Source organism: Triticum urartu, chromosome 5 (genome assembly GCF_003073215.2).
Source record: "Triticum urartu cultivar G1812 chromosome 5, Tu2.1, whole genome shotgun sequence".
Lineage (NCBI taxonomy): Eukaryota > Viridiplantae > Streptophyta > Magnoliopsida > Poales > Poaceae > Triticum > Triticum urartu.
Genome location: NC_053026.1, coordinates 311,875,821 through 311,896,620, shown reverse-complemented (window position 1 = coordinate 311,896,620; position 20,800 = coordinate 311,875,821). Strand labels below are relative to the sequence as shown.

Below are 20,800 nucleotides of genomic sequence, written 5' to 3'. Positions count from 1 at the left end.
GGTGGCGGTGGAGTCAGTGTGCCGTGTCGTCGTTGCCGTTGTCGTCCTCCGGGACGCCATTTTTGAAGTCTTCAAGGCAGCACAAAATGTTCTTCACTTGTAAATGAAACATCATGTTGTCGCGCGATCGACGGGCGGGGCATGGGAGGACGGCAACTGGCGCTGCTGAGAGGAAGCGGTCGACAGCAGCGTCCCATGCTGCTGAGGAGGGGGCACACGGGCACGGGCACGGGCGCGACGGGTGCAGCCAAACGCATGGGGACCGGTGCCGTGATGTGTGGAGGGGCGCGCACGGGCGCGGCGGGTGCAGCCAAATGCACGGGGTCTGGCGCCACGGTGGGTGGAGGGGCGCGCACGGGCACAGGCACGAGCGTTGGCGCTGGCATGTACACGAGCTCGTGCGGGTCCGCGGAGACCTCGCTCACGCCCACGGCTTCCAGCTCTGCGATAGTGCTCGGCGACCAGCCCGTCAATGCTACGGGGATGGTCGTTGGCGCGGGCGCGGGGATGGGAGCTGGGACGGGAGCGGGGGCAGCAACCGCCGCGGCTAGCTCATTCTGGGCCATGTCCATGAGGCCCCATTCCTCCTTATTTTCTATCTCCTCCAGCTCGGAGTCAACTTCACCAAACATGAAGACTAGTTGCAGATGATCATTCTGCGCCATGGCGGTGGAGGTCTGCGGGGGGGAGGGGAATGGGAGGTGAACAGTAAGGCCGCCCGTATTAAACAATGGCTCGGGCGCCATTAATGGAGAGGAAGGCGAGCGGCCATGGAAGTCAAAGGGCTCGCTTCCCAATGAGCCTGCGCATCGTACATCTCGCACGCTTCCCGGTGAGCCTGCGCATTGGAGGGCAGCTTGCATGCCTCTCGGTCAGCCTGCGCACCGGACTGCGCTCGCACGCCTCCCGTTCAGTCAAGGTCAAGCAGCTGTCCGCACGGCACCTCCTACAACCATTAAAACCAAGACACGTGGTGTCACGTGAATGGTTAACAGAACGCACACAGTTTGAATTATAAAAACGTTTGAGATATTTGATGTCTACTACACAACCTTCTTCTTGTAGACGTTGTTGGGCCTCCAAGTGCAGAGGTTTGTAGGACAGTAGAAAATTTCCCTCAAGTGGATGACCTAAGGTTTATCAATCCGTAGGAGGCGTAGGATGAAGATGGTCTCTCTCAAGCAACCCTGCAACCAAATAACAAAGAGTCTCTTGTGTCCCCAACACACCCAATACAATGGTAAATTGTATAGGTGCACTAGTTCGGCGAAGAGATGGTGATACAAGTGCAATATGGATGGTAGATAAAGGTATTTGTAATCTGAAATTATAAAAACAGTAAGGTAACTAATGATAAAAGTGAGTGTAAATAGTATTGAAATGATAGGAAATAAGGCCTAGGGTTCATACTTTCGCTGGTGTAAGTTCCCTCAACAATGATAACATAATTGGATCACATAACTATCCCTCAACATGCAACAAAGAGTCACTCCAAAGTCACTAATAGCGGAGAACGAACGAAGAGATTATGGTAGGGTACGAAACCACCTCAAAGTTATTCTTTCCAATCAGCCTGTTGGGCTATTCCTATAAGTGTCACAAACAGCCCTAGAGTTCGTACTAGAATAACACCTTAAGACACACATCAACAAAAACTCTAATGTCACCTAGATACTCCAATGTCACCTCAAGTATCCGTGGGTATGATTATACGATATGCGTCACACAATCTTAGTTTCATCTATTCAACCAACACATAGAACCCCAAAGAGTGCCCCAAAGTTTCTACCGGAGAATCACGACGAAAACGTGTGCCAACCCCTATGCATAGGTTCATGGGCGGAACCCGCAAGTTGATCACCAAAACATACATCAAGTGAATCACGTGGTATCCCATTGTCACCACAGATACACACGGCAAGACATACATCAAGTGTTCTCAAATCTTTAAAGACTCAATCCGATAAGATAACTTCAGAGGGGAAACTCAATCCATTACAAGAGAGTAGAGGGGGGAAGAAACATCATAGGATCCAAATATAATAGCAAAGCTCGCGATACATCAAAATCGTATCATCTCAAGCACACGAGAGAGAGAGAGAGAGATCAAACACATAGCTACTGGTACATACCCTCAACCCCGAGGGAGAACTACTCCCTCCTCGTCATGAAGAGCACCGGGATGATGAAGATGGCCACCGGAGAGGGATTCCCTGTAACGCCCTCGATGCGGCTATATCTCCTACGTGTCAAAGCACGACTTAGAGGCATAACCGCACTGAAAGCAATGTCGCAAGTAAGGCAATCTTCACAACATCCCATGTAATATAGATAATAAAAGGGGAAGGTACATAGTTGGCTTACACTCGCCATGTCAAACAAAGTACATAAATAGAATTACATCATCCAATCACTCATGGCCCGACTACGGTGCCAAAATAAAAGATCAACCCAACATGCGACACGGTCCCGATCGCCCCAACTGGGCACCACTACTGATCATCAGGGAAAGACACATAGTAACGGCGTGAGTCCTCGTCGAACTCCCACTTGATCTCAAGCGCGTCATCTGGAACGGAGTCATCAGGCCCTGCATGTGGTTTGGAAGTAATCTGTGTGCCACAGGGACTCAGCAATCTCGCACCCTCGCGATCAAGACTATTTAAGCTTATAGGTAAGGCAAGGTAATATGTGGAGCTGCAGCAAGCGGCTAGCATATATGGTGGCTAACATGTTCGCAAAAGAGAGCGATAAGAGAAGGCAAAGCACGAACGAATCACTAGAGAACCAACTACGGCAAACATTACTCCAACACCGTGTTCACTTCCCGGACTCCGCCGAGAAGAGACCACCACGGTAACGCACACAGTTGATTCATTTTAATTAAGTTAAGGTTCAAGTTATCTACAACCGGACATTAACAAATTCCCATCTGCCCATAACCGCGGGCACGGCTTTCGAAAGTTCAAATCCCTGCAGGGGAGTCCCAACTTAGCCCATGACAAGCTCTCACGGTCAATGAAGGATAAACCTTCTCCCGAGACATTCCGATCAGACTCGGCATCCCGGTTCTACAAGACACTTCGACAAGTTAAAACAAATCCAGCAACACCGCCCGAATGTGCTGACAAATCCCGATAGGAGCTGCACATATCTCGTTCTCAGGGCACACTGGATAAGCTAAGCGTACGGGAGCCAACGTAACCCAAGTTGCCAAGGGACGGCCCCGCACGGTGCTCTAGGTTGGACCAACACTCAGAGGAGCACTGGCCCGGGGGGTTTAAATAAGATGACCCTCGGGCTCCGGAAACCCAAGGGAAAAAGAGGCTAGGTGGCAAATGGTAAAACCAAGGTTGGACATTGCTGGAAGAGTTTTATTCAAGGCGAACTATCAAGGGGTTCCCATTATTACCCAACCGCGTAAGGAACGCAAAATCCGGGAACATAACACCGATATGACGGAAACTAGGGCGGCAAGAGTGGAACAAAACACTAGGCGAGAGGCCGAGCCTTCCACCCTTTTCCAAGTATATAGATGCATTAAGATAACAAGATAATATAATGACATCCCAACAAGTAAATAATGTTCCGACAAGGAACGATCTCCAATCTTCACCTGCAACTAGCAACGCTATAAGAGGGGCTGAGCAAAGAGGTAACATAGCCAATCAACGGTTTGCTAGGACATGGTGGGTTAGAGGTTTGACATGGCAATTTGGGAGGCATGATAATAAAGTGGTAGGCATCGTAGCATAGGCATAGCAAAAGAGCGAGCATCTAGCAAAGCAAAGATAGAAGTGATTTCGAGGGTATGATCATCTTGCCTGCAAAGTTGTCAGAGTTGACTGGATCCTCGAAAGCAAACTCAACGGGCTCCTCGTTAGCGAACTCGTCTCCCGGCTCTACCCAAGCAAGACAAACAAGCAACAAGAACACAATCAACCACGTGCAAAGCTCAAACAACATGATGCAAACATGGTATGCTATGCGGGATGCGGTATGTGATGCATATGCAAGATTTGACAAGGAATGAATGAACCTGGCCTCAACTTGGAAATATAAGAGCGCCACTGGAAAGGTGAGGTGATTTCGGTTGAAATCAATATAAAGAACACCGGAATCGGATGCACGGTTTGGAAATGGCAAGCAATTCAAATATGGCAACGGTCTGCGATAAACAGCAAGTAGCCATCTAAATGCAACAAGTTAAGCATGCTACAGCACCCAAACATGGCAACAAAATACATGGCAGGGATCCATTCATGATGCTTAACAAAAGATGAACACTGAGCTACGGCCAATTCATCCATTAACAGGTTCAAACAAGCATGGCAAAAGTGCAATTGGTAAACAGATTTCAGACTTAGTGAAATTAACACTTGTCTGGAATTTCAGATCAGGTAGCACACTTTGAAGCATGAAAACTATATGCTACAGGAACTTAACATGGCAAAGTAAAGCATGGCATGGAGCTACTCAAAGATCTTAACAAAAGTCCTTAGTTACCTTGAGCCAAAAGGGATCATAAAATACAATTGCAAGCATGTGAACATGGCAAAAACATAAACAGATCTCAGACTTAGTGAAAAACTGGAGTATGCGAATCAGATATCAAGTAGGCATGTTTACGAGCTCGATGCACTCACTACAGAGCAAGTCATGACAATATAAGCATACATCCATCAAGAATACATATTATACAATCTAGACATGGCAAGAACAACAACATGGCATGCACGGATCAACTACAACATCCTCGGCAAAATCGCTAACAAGTAGACAATCTGCCCAGATTCACGAAATAGCAAAAGTAGAGCTCGATTGACTCAAGCTAGGGTGCTCCATAATTGCAAACAAAGACATGGATGGATAGAGCACTGCAAGATTATCAAATCACCCTTACTAATCATCCTCAAAAGAGGCATGTATCACTAGAAACAACATGAACATATGGCATATTGATATAAACAGTCCAAGGACAGTGGAATTGCTAAATCCCTGAAATCAGCATTAACGAATGCACTACTTTGCAAGCTTGTGCTAGTCACCACACACATCACAAAAATACATGGATAGCACCTCTGAAAAGATGGCAAAGCATATAACAAAACTCATGTAGAGCTCAGGGGCATATCATGCACACAATAATCATGGCAAAAAATGACAAATAGCTATTTGGTGCAGCAGATCTGACACTTAACTCAAATAGCACTCTTCCAACAGCATTTCGGGCCTCAAGATGAACTCAAATGAAAATGATGCAATGAGATGAAATGATGTACTCTCTGAGTCAAACATTTTGATATGCTATATGCCCAAAACAGATCTACGGATGCAAAGTTATGGCACGATGAACATGGCAATAAAATTAGGGTTTTCTGAGAAAAGTCAACCGAGGGGGTAACTCAGATCCAGATCCAGCCGCACGGAAAATGAGGCCGCCGGAGTCTTCGCCGGAGTTGAGGGTCGCGGTGGCCGGAGATGACGTAGAAGGCCGGAGAGGGCTTGGGGGCGCCGGATCCGGGGGTGGCCGCGAGGATGGGGCGGCGCGGCAGGGTCGGGCGGTGCCGGAGCTCCGGGCGGCGGCGCGCGGCGAGTCAACGGCGATGGCGGCAGTGGTCGGCGCGGGTCTCCGGGCGGCGGCGCGGGAGCTGAGGCGGCGGGGCGGCGAGAGGAGGAGGGCGCCGAGCGGCTGGGCCGCGGGGGCCTGCCCCGGGCCGCGCAGGCCGGTGCGGTCGGCGACGATGTGGGCGCCTCGGGCGCCACGTGGCGTTCTTGGAGTGGCCGGCGGGGAAGCGGACAATGTCCAGCCTGCGGGTTTTTGTTCGGCGGCGGCGGGTGGAGGCGGATCTAGGGTTTTGGGAGAGGGGAAACGAGAATTTCGGAGGGGGTGTATTTATAGGCATAGAGGGAGCTAGGAGAGTCTAAATAAGGTGTTGTTTTTTGCCATGCGATCCTGATCGAATGCTCTAGATGATGGAGAGGGTTTTGGTGGGTTTGGGGCCAAAATGGAGGGGTGTTGGGCTGCAACACACATGAGGCCTTTTCGGTCCCTCGGTTAACCGTTGGAGCATCAAACGAAGTCCAAATGGTACGAAACTTGACAGGCGGTCTACCAGTAGTAAACCAAGGCCGTTTGGCAAGTCTCGGTTCAATCCGGAAATGTTTAACCCCCACACACAAAAAGAGGTAGAAAGGACCACCGGAGGAGATAGGAGCGCCGGAATGCAAAATGGACAACGGGGAAAATGCTCGAATGCATGAGACGAATACGTATGCAAATGCAATGCACATGATGACATGATATGAGATGCATGACAAAGGCAACAACACACGAAGACAAAAACCCGAACCCAAGGAAAATAAAGTAACTTAGGCCGGAAACGGCAAGAGTTGGAGTACAAATAAGGTAAATTACATCCGGGGTGTTGCAACACTCCACCACTACGAAAGGATCTCATCCCGAGATCTAGGACTGGAAAAACGCCGGGTACTTAGAACGGAGGTGATCCTCGCGTTCCCAGGTGGCTTCACGGTCGGAATGGTGTGACCACTTGACTTTGAGGAATTTGATTGACTTATTGCAAGTCTTGCGCTCAGTTTCTTCAAGAATAGCAACAGGGTGCTCATGGTAAGAAAGGTCTTCTTGGAGATCAATGACTTCGAATTTGACGGTGCGGTCAGGAGTCTTGAAGCACTTGCGGAGCTGAGAGACATGGAACACGTCCTGCACATTTGCAAAGTTTGAACGAAGCTCGAGTTGATAGGCGAGATCGCCTCTCTTGCTGACGATCTTGAAAGGTCCCACGTATTTAGGGGCAAGCTTCCCTTTGATACCGAAGCGGCGAGTACCTTTCATTGGAGAGACGCGGAGGTAAACATGATCTCTGATCTCGAAAGCCAAATCACGGTGCTTACTATCATAGTAGGTCTTCTGGCGCGATTGCGCTGCTTTGAGGTTATCTCGAATGACTTTACACATTTCCTCTGCCTCTGTGGTTAAGTCATTTCCCAGAAGTTGACGTTCACCGGTTTCAGACCAGTTGAGAGGGGTACGGCACTTCCTGCCATACAGAATTTCGAATGGGGCCTTGCCCGAACTTGCTTGAAAACTGTTGTTGTAGTAGAATTTAGCATATGGAAGACAATCCTCCCACTTCATGCCGAAGGAGATCACACAAGCCCTGAGCATATCTTCAAGAATCTGGTTGACACGCTCGACTTGACCGCTAGTTTGAGGATGGAAAGCTGTACTGAAGCGGATGTTGGTGCCCATGGCCTTCTGAAAAGACTCCCAAAACTTGGAGGTAAAGATCCTGCCACGGTCTGAAGAGATCACCTATGGAATACCGTGCAGAGAGACAATCCGAGAGGTATAGAGCTCTGCCAATTGAGCTGCAGTGATAGACTCTTTGATAGGCAGAAAGTGAGCCACTTTAGTGAGTTTGTCGATGACAACGAATATAGCATCATTGCCACGCTTGGACTTTGGAAACCCAGTCACGAAGTCCATCTCAATGTGGTCAAACTTCCATTCTGGAATGACAAGAGGTTGGAGGAGACCAGCTGGCCTTTGGTGTTCTGCCTTCACTCTTCTGCAGACATCACACTCATTCACGAACTGAGCAATCTTGCGCTTCATTCGAGTCCACTAATAAGCCTGCTTGAGGTCCTAATACATCTTCGTGCTCCCAGGGTGGATGGAGAGGAGTGAATTGTGAGCCTCGTTCATGATAACCTTACGAAGATCACCTTTGGGCACAACAATACGATCCTCGAGGAAGAGAGTATCCTTGTCATCAAGACAGTAGCACTTGTACTTGGGTTGACTCTCGGCAATCCCAATCTTTACCTTCTTCACCATAGCATCAAGAAGTTGAGCCTCGCGAATCTGGTCTTCCTAGGTAGGAGAGACTTGAAGGTTGGCGAGGAAACCTTGAGGAACAACTTGCAGATTGAGTTTGCGGAAAGCTTCACAAAGCTCGGGTTGATAAGACTTGAGAATCAAACTGTTGCAGTAAGCCTTCCTGCTCAATGCGTCAGCAATCACATTGGCCTTGCCTGGAGTATACTCGATACTCGGATTATACTCTTGAATCATTTCGACCCATTGAGTCTGCCTGAGGTTGAGATTAGGCTGAGTGAAGATGTACTTGAGACTCTTGTGGTCAGTGAAAATGTCCACTTTTCTTCCCAATAAGAGATGTCTCCAAGTCAAAAGAGCATGCACAACTGCCGCTAACTCGAGGTCATGAGTGGGGTAGTTCTTCTCGTTGGGCTTCAACTGGCGAGAGGTATAAGCCACAACTTTCTTCTCTTGCATCAACACTGCACCAAGACCTTGGAGAGAGGCATCGCAGAAGACCTCGAACGGTTTGGATTCATTAGGAGGAGTCAGAACTGGAGCAGTGACCAATTTCTCTTTCAAAGTGTTGAAAGCGATGTCACATTCCGGAGACCAAACGTACTTGACGTGCTTCTGGAGAAGGTTTGAAAGAGGCTTCGCGATCTTAGAAAAATTCTCAACGAACCTTCGACAGTAGCTTGCGAGACCGAGGAAGCTACGTAGTTGATTCACGTTCTGAGGTGGTTCCCAATTCACAATTGCAGACACCTTCTCAGGATTCACCGCAATGCCCTTGGCAGAGATGATATGCCCAAGATAAAGAACCTCATCGAGCCAAAACTCGTACTTTGAGAACTTGGCGTAGAACTGGTGTTCCCTGAGCTTATCGAGCACCAAACGCAAGTGCTTGGCGTGATCTTCCTTGTTCTTCGAAAAGACCAGAATGTCATCGAGATAGACCAAAACGAATTCATTGGTGTAGGCGTTGAAGATGAAGTTCATCATGCGAGAGAAAGTCGGAGGAGCGTTGACGAGATCAAAAGACATGACAGTGTATTCATATGAACCATAGGTTGTCCTGAAAGCCGTCTTGGGAATATCTTGCTCATGGATTCGAATCTGATGATAACCCATACGGATATCAAGCTTGGAGAATACTTGGGCACCTTTGAGTTGTTCGAACAGCTCGTTGATGTTGGGAAGTGGGTATTTGTTCTTGATAGTCTTCTTGTTCAATGGACGGTAGTCAACACAAAGTCGGTCCTCTCAATCCTTCTTCTTCACAAAAAGTACTCCACAACCCCACGGAGAGGAACTGGGTCGGATGAGGCCCATTCGCTCTTGAATATCGAGTTGCTTCTTCAGCTCCTTCAACTCTTCAGGTCCGAGCTTGTAAGGACGCTTGCAAACCGGTTCCGTGCCAGGCTCAAGATCGATGACGAATTCAACTGGCTGGTGCGGAGGCATTCTTGGAAGCTCTTCTGGAAAGACGTCTTGATATTCGCAAACGACTGGAATTTGCAAGATGGCATCCAGTTCACCCTTCTCATTGAGAGAAAACAGACGGATTGTATCGTCATTAGCGGCAAAGACAATTACATCCTCAGACGAATGAGTCAATTGAATTTGCCTGGCTGCACAATCAAGCTGAGCCTTGTGCTTAGAAAGTCAATCCATCCCGAGAATAAGATCAATATCCGAGTTACCAAGCACCATTGGAGAAGCCAGAAACTTGAAATCACCCAGCATGATAGAAACATCCGGGACTATTGAAGTAGCCCTCATAGACTTAGCCGGAGAAACCACTCCCATAGGTTTACCCAACATTTGCGAAACGAAGTCATGCTTGGAAACAAATGATCTTGACATGAAACAACGCGATGCACCAGTGTCAAAAAGAACTTTTGCGGGAATAGAGTTAACTGGAAAGTTACCCATGATGACATCTGACGAGTCCTCTGCGTGAGCTGCATTCAGCAAGTTGACCTTGGCGTGCTTGGGGTTATGTTTGACCACAGCTGTACTTGCCGATCTCACAGGAGAAGGAGCACTACAACAAAATAGGCACGTATAGTCGCTTTTCCTAAGACGCTTTTTGTATTCGTCTCTAGGCTCGTGAACAGAGCAAATTAAAGACGTTTTCTAAGACGCTTACAAAGCGCCTCAAACCTTTTATTATAACTAGACATTTGCAGAAACAAATATGCATATGAAATTCAGCTTAGAGACGATTTTTGAGACGTTTTAGTATGCGGCGCTATTATTGGACCTAAGAAACCTTTGAATAATGGTAATCTTTTTCATTGCATAGTCACAAAGTATTAGCTGTGCTAAAACTGAAACACACATGAGCTCATCTTCCGAACCGAACATACATTGGATACATAGTTGTTGCCACCTAGTTGTTGCTTCCACAGTCAGAGCTCTCGCACCGTCGTTGCTCAACCCCAAGCCAAACACCCATGTCACTCGACTTTGCTCCCTCGTCGGTCGACCAAATCGCCCCTTCCACAAAGCTCCCATGCTCCTCCTCCCAGCCATAACTTCCAAACGTTTGCCACCAAGCCGACGTCGCTCTGCACCAATGTTAGGCTTATCAAATAGAACTAAATCAACCAAACCAATAGTTTTGTATTTGTAAATGAAGTGAGTCAAAGTTAAAAAAATTGTGGGTCTTTTCTATATGGGTTTCCCAAAAAAATTGTATGTGAATATTTTATATTGGAATGATATATTTTTCACAAAAAATTCTATTGATTGAATACAATTTGATCTGACAAGGAAAAAAGTCAAAAATACTAGTTATTAGTATGGTAGATCGGATGACTATTAAGAGGCTTGTATTTATTACCCTCTCTGTATTTATTATACTATTTATATTTATTTTACAATATTAAAAGATGGATTGTTTCTAAACCTTTTTTCATCCAATTATTCTTCTTCATACGTCCTTCGTCAGTTTTAGTCCGTTCAAATCTGACAAAAATTTGAGAGGCTGCCAGGAATCGAACATTGGTATACAGGTTAGAGATTTGATCTACGACACAATTGTTGGTCAGAAGAAGGAACCTCGTGATATTGAGTCCGTCATGCCCTATTGGACCAGGCCATAAACGGGGAGGGACGCCCCCTATTTTTTTTCTAGGGCTTTGTTCTGTTTTCGTTTTTCGTCTTTAAAACAATTTAGAAAAAATCAAAATTTCCAGAAAAATGTTAATTTTGGAAATTTTTGTAGAAAAAAAATGTTTTTTGATTAAAAATAATTTTTATGATAATGGATTTTTTTCGTGAATTTGAAAAAAAATACGCGAATTCAAAGGATGTTCATGAATTTTTAAAACACAGTTCACAAAAATAAAATTATTGTGAATTAAAAAAGGTTCATGCATTTCAAAAAAATACATCAAACGCAAAATATTCATGAATTTCAAAAGCTGTTAATCGTTTCAAAAATTGTTCAGCTATTCCGAAAATATTCATCGATTTACATAAAATTTTCACAAGCTTTGAAAAAATTGTCTCCGTTCGAAAAATCTTCATTGACTCAAAAAATGTTCGAAGAATCATAACAATGTTCAGAACTTTCAAAAATAATTTTCACAATAATTGAAAAAATGTTCGTGAATTTGAAAACGTTCATTGTTTCATAAAAAATATTCATGATTTCAAAATTTGTTAATGATTTAAAAATATGTTCAGGATCTGAGAAAAGTTCCTGAATTGGAAAATGATGTTCACAATTTTTTTAAAAAATTAATAAATAATAAACTTGTAAAAAGAAAATGAAAAATATGTAAATAGTGCAAAATGTGAAAATAAAAAAGAGGGGAAGGGAGAAACAAGAAATATAGAAAGAATAAAAAATCAGAAGAAATATCAAAGAAAAATAAGAAGAAAACCAGTTCATGGAAGCATTCTAGAACCTTCCAAAATGGGGTGGGAAAAAACTAGACCGGGCCGGCCTATACTGTCGACAAGCGCGCAGGAGGGCATGCACTAGCTAGGTTGCTAGACAGCGACCTATTCGCCAAATAGGAAAGGACGTGACCATTGACGAAGACTTGGCCAAACAGCCTAACGGTCGTCCAAGTGCACCGTTGTACTAGGGCCTCCACGTGTGATCAATCGATCGTTTGCTTGGCCGCTCGTTGGTATATTGCAAAGTTTCACCACAGTATACAGTATGGGGCTACAATCTTTTGTCACGTAATACATGAACATGAATAGGTCACCCTAACCTCTTCCTAAAATACAATACAGCAGTAACCACGCCTTTTCCCATACTACTCATATACTTCTTTCTCAGGCATATAGCCATTGCCCTTAGCCGCCACAGGAACCTGATGCCGCCGTCGTCATCTCGGAGCATCTAGCCGCTGTTATCATCAGCAACGCATCAGAGCTTCCTCGGTCGAATCCACACGCCACCAGTATTGTATCGGCAAGAAAAGTCTATTCAAATGAAGAAAATCTCGAAGAGTGCAACTTGAAGGACAAATTTGCTATTTAATCTACATCGACTACTACAATCGTACGTCGCTCCCGATGATGTTTTTTAGCACCCATATATTCACCTAGATGTCGCCAATCTCCTAGACACTGTTCCTTTTCCTATTGTTATTGTTGGTTTTGTCACATGATCCGTGCCACCTGTGGACGTGAACCAAATGTTGGCAATTTCGGCATCACCTTGCCGTGGTCATTAGTATGTCATTCCAATGTCAATTTTTCGTGTCAATTTGTTTAGGAGTTAGAACAAGTAGCTTAGAAGCAACTTCAAACTAAAAATGACAATAACGTGAATGTTCTTAGGAAATTAGACCTTCAAATTTAATATTTTCTGAATGGCCTTTTAAAAGTACTTATCTCATTCTTACCTATGTTCAAAATTTTCCTTTATGCCTATCATGTTTCTATAACCCGATCCTCGAGCCTTGCACGATGTATTCTTTTACTAGAAGGATGTCATCATGTCGGGTTATTCTTTTTTCCGTTGCAACACACGGACATATTTGCTAGTAGTGTCAAAAGCCGTTTTATATTTGATTCAGAGAGAGTACCATTTATCTGTGTTATATACGCACATAAAAATGACAAGAATAAAAATTTGACGCGCGCAAACTTTTCTCGCTTTTTTAGTTTTGATGCTCTAAATTATTTTTCTTTACCGCCTAGATTTCGCGCGTTACGATTGGACTTTTTTTCGCTCCAATACCTGTCCGCATGTTTTCCCCACGCCGCCATCTCCCTACCTCCCCAATTCTTCAACCTCCAGATCTATTCCAATCTCCGCCGGCAGCAGCGCGCCCCGTGCACCCCTCATCCCGCCATCCCGCGCGGAAGAAGCCACACCCACATGCCCTGCTCTCCGGCGCGAGCTCCTATCTCCGCTGGCGACTTCCCATTCTCCTCCGTCGGCGACTTCGCCAGTTGGATACCGCCGGCGTCCGTCCTCGCCGTCGCCAAGCCGCGCTCCTCCTGGCGTCGTCCGCACCATCACCAAGCATCCACGCCAGTGTCATCCTCCACCAGGAGCTCTGCCGCGTTTTCCGTGGCTACACCGTCCGCAAGCAGCGGTCGGCTCCATCCAATATCTTCAGGCCTCCACCTCGTCAAGTAGGTATTCCCTCGAATTACATCTCCTGTACAACTTTTAGCATTAAAAAAGTAGCCTCTTTCAGTTTTCTTCTACTCTCTTCTATGTTCCTATTGAACATGCCTGTCGTTGTTGACTTCTAGTGGATCCTTTTTTACTGAAACGTGATCTATGTAGTGTAGTTGCGGATTATAAAGTCAAAGCTGGTTGCTGTAGTAGTTGATTGGTACAATGAGTAATCAATTTCCTCTAATTGAGTCTGTAATGCATGGCATGGTGTTGGTATGTTTGTCCGGCAGATCAAAATTGGGAAGTGGCTTGTTAGTCTGGTAAAAGTAAAATCAAACATGGAAAATGTGATGTAAAATCTTGTCGTTTTAACACGTAAATGTCTTCTGAGCAGGGTGCACATTCTCTTGTGGTGATCTTCTATGCTTTGTTGAAATACCGTAGGATCTGCATCAGGTTACTGAATTACTGACGCATAATCTATTGCTGGTTCTGTGAGCCTTTGACGCATAATCTATATTATTGTCTGAATCTAAATAATATAGTGCACTTCGCAACACTGTCTCACCTTAGGTTCACATCTAACATAGGTGGTCAACTGTATTAGCATGGTATTTTACATCATTTATTCCTGGTGGCAAGAATGTACAATCTACTATTAATACTAAATCTCTCATATTGTCCGTTATGAGATTAGATAGCATTATATGGCTTTTGTACAGTTGCCTTTCATAGTTTGATGCAGTCTCACGAGTTAAAAAGCAATACTTAGGATGTGATTGAAGATGCAACTGTGAAAGATTACGAACAATTGGCCTTCGTTAACAGGTAACAATGTAAAAGTAGATATTTTCAATTTGAAGATAAAAAAGCTGGTCGAATAGTTTTTTTTTTTACTTTTGTAGTGATAGACACAAGCAGCATATGTCAAAATTTGTTACACCGAAGGTTTGCATGATGATTGGCACTTGCAGACAATATTACTGACTTAAGCTTGGTAAGAATGTTGCCTGCAGTGCTGCCCTTGTACTATACTTCTAACATGATGCCTCTCAATAGCACTAATAAAATTATGCACTTTCACTGTGAGCATAAGTGGCCTCCAAATCTGGCATAAATTTTATGGTTTTTTGCATGATCATAAGAACATGGCTCAAGCTGTATGTATGCAATTTTCTTCTACTTTTTGGTATGTTCATATTGGATCTCACATAGTTCAGTTCTTTATTTGATAATGGAAGTGAAATGCATGAACTTGGCATATGTTTCTATGCACACGTTCCTTTCATTAGCCTTGTTGATTAGCATATGATTTTAACATTGTTTTGTCAAAGACTTTATGTAGAACCAGATGAAGGAAAATTACAAGGCCCTACAGAGATTGATGATTCATTACCAAAAATCCTCCTGAATCTACTAGTCAAATTAAAATGATTTGTAAGCTCAAACATTTTTTCTACCATGTTTAGTTGCAGCTGAACTAAGCCTCAACTGTAGAAAGCACGCATTGAAAAGTTAGATAGGGCCGATCAGCTTTACTAAGCGACCAGTTCACTAACCAGGTATATTCAAACAAAGGATTAGAAGAAGTGTGGTGTACTGTTTCATACAAGTAGGGTATTTGCTCGCCATTGATTTTTTTAGCACGTGATATCGTCATGAACTACCAGCAGCAGCAGTAGCAAGTAACTCTAATGCAACAAAATGTGATAATTATGGAAATCTGCAGTATGTAGTAATATGAGGGTGTCTATTTGTCATAGTAATAATCTTAGTGACGAGCAATTGCACTATAGAAATCCTGGAGCTGGTAAAGAGAAGAGTTCATAATCATGTCTATGGTACAACCAGGAACAATATAGGATCAATATGTACATAATAAGGGTGATTAGTTAGTGCATTTACTATGCATCATATCAGACCTCCTGTAATTTATCTTCCCTGATTATAGCTGATCTCGTGTCTACATTTGCACCTATTCTCAGTCAATCGCAGAATGCTCATGCTGAAACTAGCAATGCAACCAAGCAAAGTAGCCTTGAACAAAGTGTGCAGCTTCACGAAGTCACTAAGCAGGTTTGTGATAATGACTATTTCATTTCTTTTAATAATAAGGCAAAACTGAAGTCTTGTTGTATTTGATGAAATCGAGAAACAAAAGTAAACTTCTGGCAAAAGGAGCTTTAGTGAGTAAGATTAAACATATGTGGTCAGAGGAAACATGCTTGGAGAGCAATATATTTGTAATTTTTATTCGCCGTGTTTCAAATGTTGGAGATGAGAGACTGGTGTGACCATATGAAAAATTCAAAACAGTAAGTGATGTTATTGGTTATGTTATTGCTTGGCCTCGGTCACATTTAAGTCCACTTGCATAAAAGCAATCGAGTATTCTCCAATGTCCGTACTTATGATTTATTATTGATGAAGAATCTTTGTGGTTTAGGTAAAAAACAATCTAAGCCAGCCCCTCCGAACACAGACACAGAACATTGCTAGTCCAACACAACCACGAAATATTGGTACTGTACATCTCTTACAATGTCATGATAGTCTAAAAGGTTATTGCATCTAAACTTTTCTTTGTTATCTACCTTTTTCAGGTTAGAGGATTCAGAAAAGGAGTGCATTGCACGAGCCAGGAGCAACTACAGATGAATAATCTTCAAATGAACAAATATTATAGATGATGTATAGATTTTAGCTTCAAAGGAGTACTTAGTTCTACTTTGTAGGGTTTTCGTAATTATTTGTATCTTCTGTATGAATATCTCATTTGTGAGCTCCACACTTTCAGTGGAGGTATTTGTTCCTATTAATTTATCCACTTTATGCTAATTGTGTGAGAATGCAATTCTTTTTGAATGCCAAGTGTGAGAATGCACTTGGTGATGTGGTTTGATCAATCTGCACATGCATTTGTGGCATGAAAAGTGATCGAAATGGTGAACACAAATTCGAAATAAATAAAATATTATTTAAATTAAAATATTCCATAGCTACAAGGAAGCTTGCGTATATTTGAAGACGAACTAAACGTCTCTACATAGCTCTACATAGCATGTATAAGTATTAAGCTCATGATGATGGTATGTTTCTTTGGACGTGAATGAACGTCTCAAGAAACGTCTTTATGTAAAATAGACGATTTTCAACGTCTCAATATAGCGTCTCAAGACATGTATACACGCTTAGCAAGCGTGTCTACATGTTTTGAGACGGTCCGTGGGGAGACGCTCCAAGGACGCTTTACTAAAGCGACTCTATAGTTGCTTAGAGATGAAATAACACGTCTCTACGTATGAAATTGAGCGTGTCTACTTGCAGTTTTTGTTGTAGTGGAGGAGGGAGGCGCCTCTGATTGAAGCATTTGTTGGCATAGTGACCCTTCTGTTGACACTTGTTGCACGTGACCTCTGAAAGCGGACGGTGATACAGAGCACTCGATCTTGGAGCTTGAGATGAAGTCTTGTTCTGAAAGCCAGGGTTGGGTGGGGGGGAAGATCCACTGCCACCTTTGCTCTTCTGCTGATACGGCTGACGGAACGGAGGAGGAGGAAGCCAATACTTCTACTGCTTGGCCACTTGAGTAGAGGAAGAAGGAGTAGCATCTCTGACTCGCTTCTTGGAGGCATCACACTTCAGTTGAGCAGCCTCTTGCTTCAATGCCATGTTGTAGAACTCAACGTACCTCAAGGGCTCAAAGAGAATAAGAGCTAGCTGGATTTCTTCTCTAAGACCACCCCTGAACTGGTATATCATGCTCTTCTCGTCAGGGACGTCCTGCTTAGCAAAGCGAGCGAGCTTCTGAAACAACTTGTTGTAGTCATAGACAGACAAAGAGCCTTGCTTCAGGTTGCGGAATTCCTCACGCTTGCTTTCAACCACGCTCTGAGGAATATGATGAGCTTTGAAGTCTTGACGGAATTCATCCCAGGTAATCACACGGCCTCCTCTGGAATCTTTGTACTGCTGGAACCATTCTGCAGCTTGGTTTTTGAGTTGGAAGGAAGCGAACTTGACAAAGTCCTCAGGCCTGACGTTACTGCACTCGAAATGCTTGCATAAGTCCACAAGCCAATCGTCAGCATCAGTTGCCTCAACACAATTGCTGAAGGTCTTTGACTGGTTAGCCAGGAACTGGTTGAGTGTAGCAAAGTGATTCTGATTGCTTCCTTGGTTGCCTTGGTTCGCTTGATTGCGCTCTTGAAGAATTTGCATGATCAACTGCGTGTTTGCATTGGTTGCGGCCATCACAACTTGCCATGCCTCCGAAGGAGGGGGAGGTGGTGGCGGATCCTGATTCTGATTCTGATTGCTGCTCTTAGCGGGAGCCATCTTGAAGAGGGTGATATCCGTTAGCACATTGATAGATAAAATTGAAGCTGAATCAAGCGGGATGAAATTGCAACATATAGTCTTCACATCCGAACATAAGAACGAATGCATTCCACTTGAAATGGTGACATATCCATAAATTGAGAAGCCACTTAGAATTTAGGTAGAGGAATAAATCAACAAGGTACGGAACAAGAACGAATACTCGGTAAGAAATCCCAATCTCAAACCAAATATCCGTGGAATAAGAACTAGAGCTACAAGAATTCCCACCTAAGAAACTCCCGAACCTTTCCGGTTATGCAATCAGGTGTTGGGGATACAGGGGAAGCATAATATCTCACCCAAATCTAGCAAATCCTACATCCAGCTGTATCCATCCTTCAACACATAACCGAGAAAAACTTCGAAAACCATCTACCTCAACCTTCGAAAAGCATCCGTTATACAAGTTATGGCAACACTCCCGAACTCCCGCCCCAGTACTGGGTGGCGTCGAGGTTATCTCACCAACAACTGCATAAAAGAGATTTTCGATGTTGGCGAACTAAACTCAGGTATTCTAGAACTGCAACGATAAAATTGTGACGACAACACCTCGGAGCTCAACTCCCCGGGACACTGCCACAACCCCTAACTGACAGGAGGCACCAAGAACAATGTTCTCGTCACAAATCCATCAGAACGATTCCAAGATACCCGCGTGATCCTAAAAAAAATTAGTGAAATTTGAGAAGAGAAGAGTCAAAACTCTACTCAGGAAGCCTTACCAGAGCGATGAAGGGACTGGGGAGTAAAAAGAATTCCTAAACTCTCCGATATATAATTCCTAAATGACACAAAACATTTTTCTAGACTCAACAACGGCTGCTAAAAACGATCAAGCAGTGGGGGCTCTTAAGGTCGGGGAAGGCTCTGATTACCAACTTGTAATGCCCTCGATGCGGCTATATCTCCTACGTGTCGAAGCACGACTTAGAGGCATAACCGCATTGAAAGCAATGTCGCAAGTAAGGCAATCTTCACAACATCCCATGTAATATAGATAATAAAAGGGGAAGGTACATAGTTGGCTTACACTCGCCACGTCAAACAAAGTACATAAATAGCATTACATCATCCAATCACTCATGGCCCGACTACGGTGCCAAAATAAAAGATCAACCCAACATGCGACACGGTCCCGATCGCCCCAACTGGGCACCACTACTGATCATCAGGGAAAGACACATAGTAACGGCGTGAGTCCTCGTCGAACTCCCACTTGAGCTCAAGCGCGTCATCTGGAACGGAGTCATCAGGCCCTGCATCTGGTTTGGAAGTAATCTATGAGCCACAGGGACTCAGCAATCTCGCACCCTCGCGATCAAGACTATTTAAGCTTATAGGTAAGGCAAGGTAATATGTGGAGCTGCAGCAAGCGGCTAGCATATATGGTGGCTAACCTGTTCGCAAAAGAGAGCGAGAAGAGAAGGCAAAGCACGAACGAACTAGAGAACAACTACGGCAACATTACTCCAACACCGTGTTCACTTCCCGGACTCCGCGAAGAGACCATCACGGTAACTCACACTATGATTCATTTTAATTAAGTTAAGGTTCAAGTTATCTACAACCGGACATTAACAAATTCCCATCTGCCCATAACCGCGGGCACGGCTTTCGAAAGTTCAAATCCCTGCAGGGGAGTCCCAACTTAGCCCATGACAAGCTCTCATGGTCAACGAAGGATATACCTTCTCCCGAGACATTCCGATCAGACTCGGCATCCCGGTTCTACAAGACAACTTCGACAAGTTAAAACAAATCCAGCACACCGCCCGAATGTGCCGACAAATCCCGATAGGAGCTGCACATATCTCGTTCTCAGGGCACACTGGATAAGCTAAGCGTACGGGAGCCAACGTAACCCAAGTTGCCAAGGGACGGCCCCGCACGGTGCTCTAGGTTGGACCAACACTCAGAGGAGCACTGGCCCGGGGGGGTTTAAATAAGATGACCCTCGGGCTCCGGAAACCCAAGGGAAAAAGAGGCTAGGTGGCAAATGGTAAAACCAAGGTTGGGCATTGCTGGAAAGCTTTATTCAAGGCGAACTATCAAGGGGTTCCCATTATAACCCAACCGCGTAAGGAACGCAAAATCCGGGAACATAACACCGATATGACGGAAACTAGGGCGGCAAGAGTGGAACAAAACACTAGGCGAGAGGCCGAGCCTTCCACCCTTTTCCAAGTATATAGATACATTAAGATAACAAGATAATATAATGATATCTCACCAATTAAATAATGTTCCAACAAGGAACGATCTCCAATCTTCACCTGCAACTAGCAACGCTATAAGAGGGGCTGAGCAAAGCGGTAACATAGCCAATCAACGGTTTGCTAGGACATGGTGGGTTAGAGGTTTGACATGGCAATTTGGGAGGCATGATAAGCAAGTGGTAGGCATCGTAGCATAGGCATAGCAAAAGAGCGAGCATCTAGCAAAGCAAAGATAGATAGTAGTGATTTTGAGGGTATGATCATCTTGCCTGCAAAGTTGTCAGAGTTGACTGGATCCTCGAAAGCAAACTCAACGAGCTCCTCGTTAGCAAACTCGTCTCCCGGCTCTACCCAAGCAAGACAAACAAGCAACAAGAACACAATCAACCATGTGCAAAGCTCAAACAACATGATGCAAACATGGTATGCTATGCGGGATGCGGTATGTGATGCATATGCAAGATTTTACAAGGAATGAATAAACCTGGCCTCAACCTGGAAATCCAAGAGTGCCACTGGAAAGGTGAGGTGATTTCGGTTGAAATCGATATAAAGAACACCGGAATCGGATGCATGGTTTGGAAATGGCAAGCAATTCAAATATGGCAATGGTCTATGATAAACAGCAAGTAGCCATCTAAATGCAACAAGTTAAACATGCTACAGCACCCAAACATGGCAACACAATACATGGCAGGGATCCATTCATGATGCTTAACAAAAGATGAACACTGAGATATGGCCAAT

General features: G+C 44.5%; 1 protein-coding gene across 18 annotated transcripts; it reads left to right on the top strand.

Moving 5' to 3' along the window:
- The first annotated feature begins 13,043 nt into the window (after nucleotides 1-13,043).
- Nucleotides 13,044-16,289, top strand: LOC125508758. 18 transcript variants are annotated; one of them, XR_007283757.1, is made up of 5 exons: nucleotides 13,044-13,462; nucleotides 14,786-14,888; nucleotides 15,437-15,527; nucleotides 15,898-15,973; nucleotides 16,055-16,289. XR_007283757.1 is itself a non-coding variant. In XM_048673547.1 (5 exons), exons 1-5 carry the CDS (start codon nucleotides 13,070-13,072, stop codon nucleotides 16,057-16,059), a joined length of 621 nt encoding a protein of 206 aa, XP_048529504.1. In that variant the 5' UTR covers nucleotides 13,044-13,069; the 3' UTR covers nucleotides 16,060-16,289. The 18 variants fall into 18 exon arrangements, 5 of the variants coding, with proteins under 5 accessions (XP_048529504.1, XP_048529507.1, XP_048529502.1 ...); XR_007283756.1 differs by having other exon boundaries at nucleotides 13,044-13,466; XR_007283758.1 differs by lacking the exon at nucleotides 14,786-14,888 and adding an exon at nucleotides 14,224-14,279 and having other exon boundaries at nucleotides 13,044-13,466.
- Nucleotides 16,290-20,800: the final 4,511 nt, after the last annotated feature.

Excerpts from the sequence above, each read along its gene's own strand:
- LOC125508758 (XM_048673545.1), top strand. The coding sequence starts at position 13,070 with ATGTTTTCCCCACGCCGCCATCTCCCTACCTCCCCAATTCTTCAACCT. Across the intron at positions 13,463-14,223 it reads TCAGGCCTCCACCTCGTCAA|GATGTGATTGAAGATGCAAC; the intron begins GTAGGTATTCCC and ends AGCAATACTTAG. Across the intron at positions 15,528-16,054 it reads TTCACGAAGTCACTAAGCAG|GTTAGAGGATTCAGAAAAGG; the intron begins GTTTGTGATAAT and ends TACCTTTTTCAG.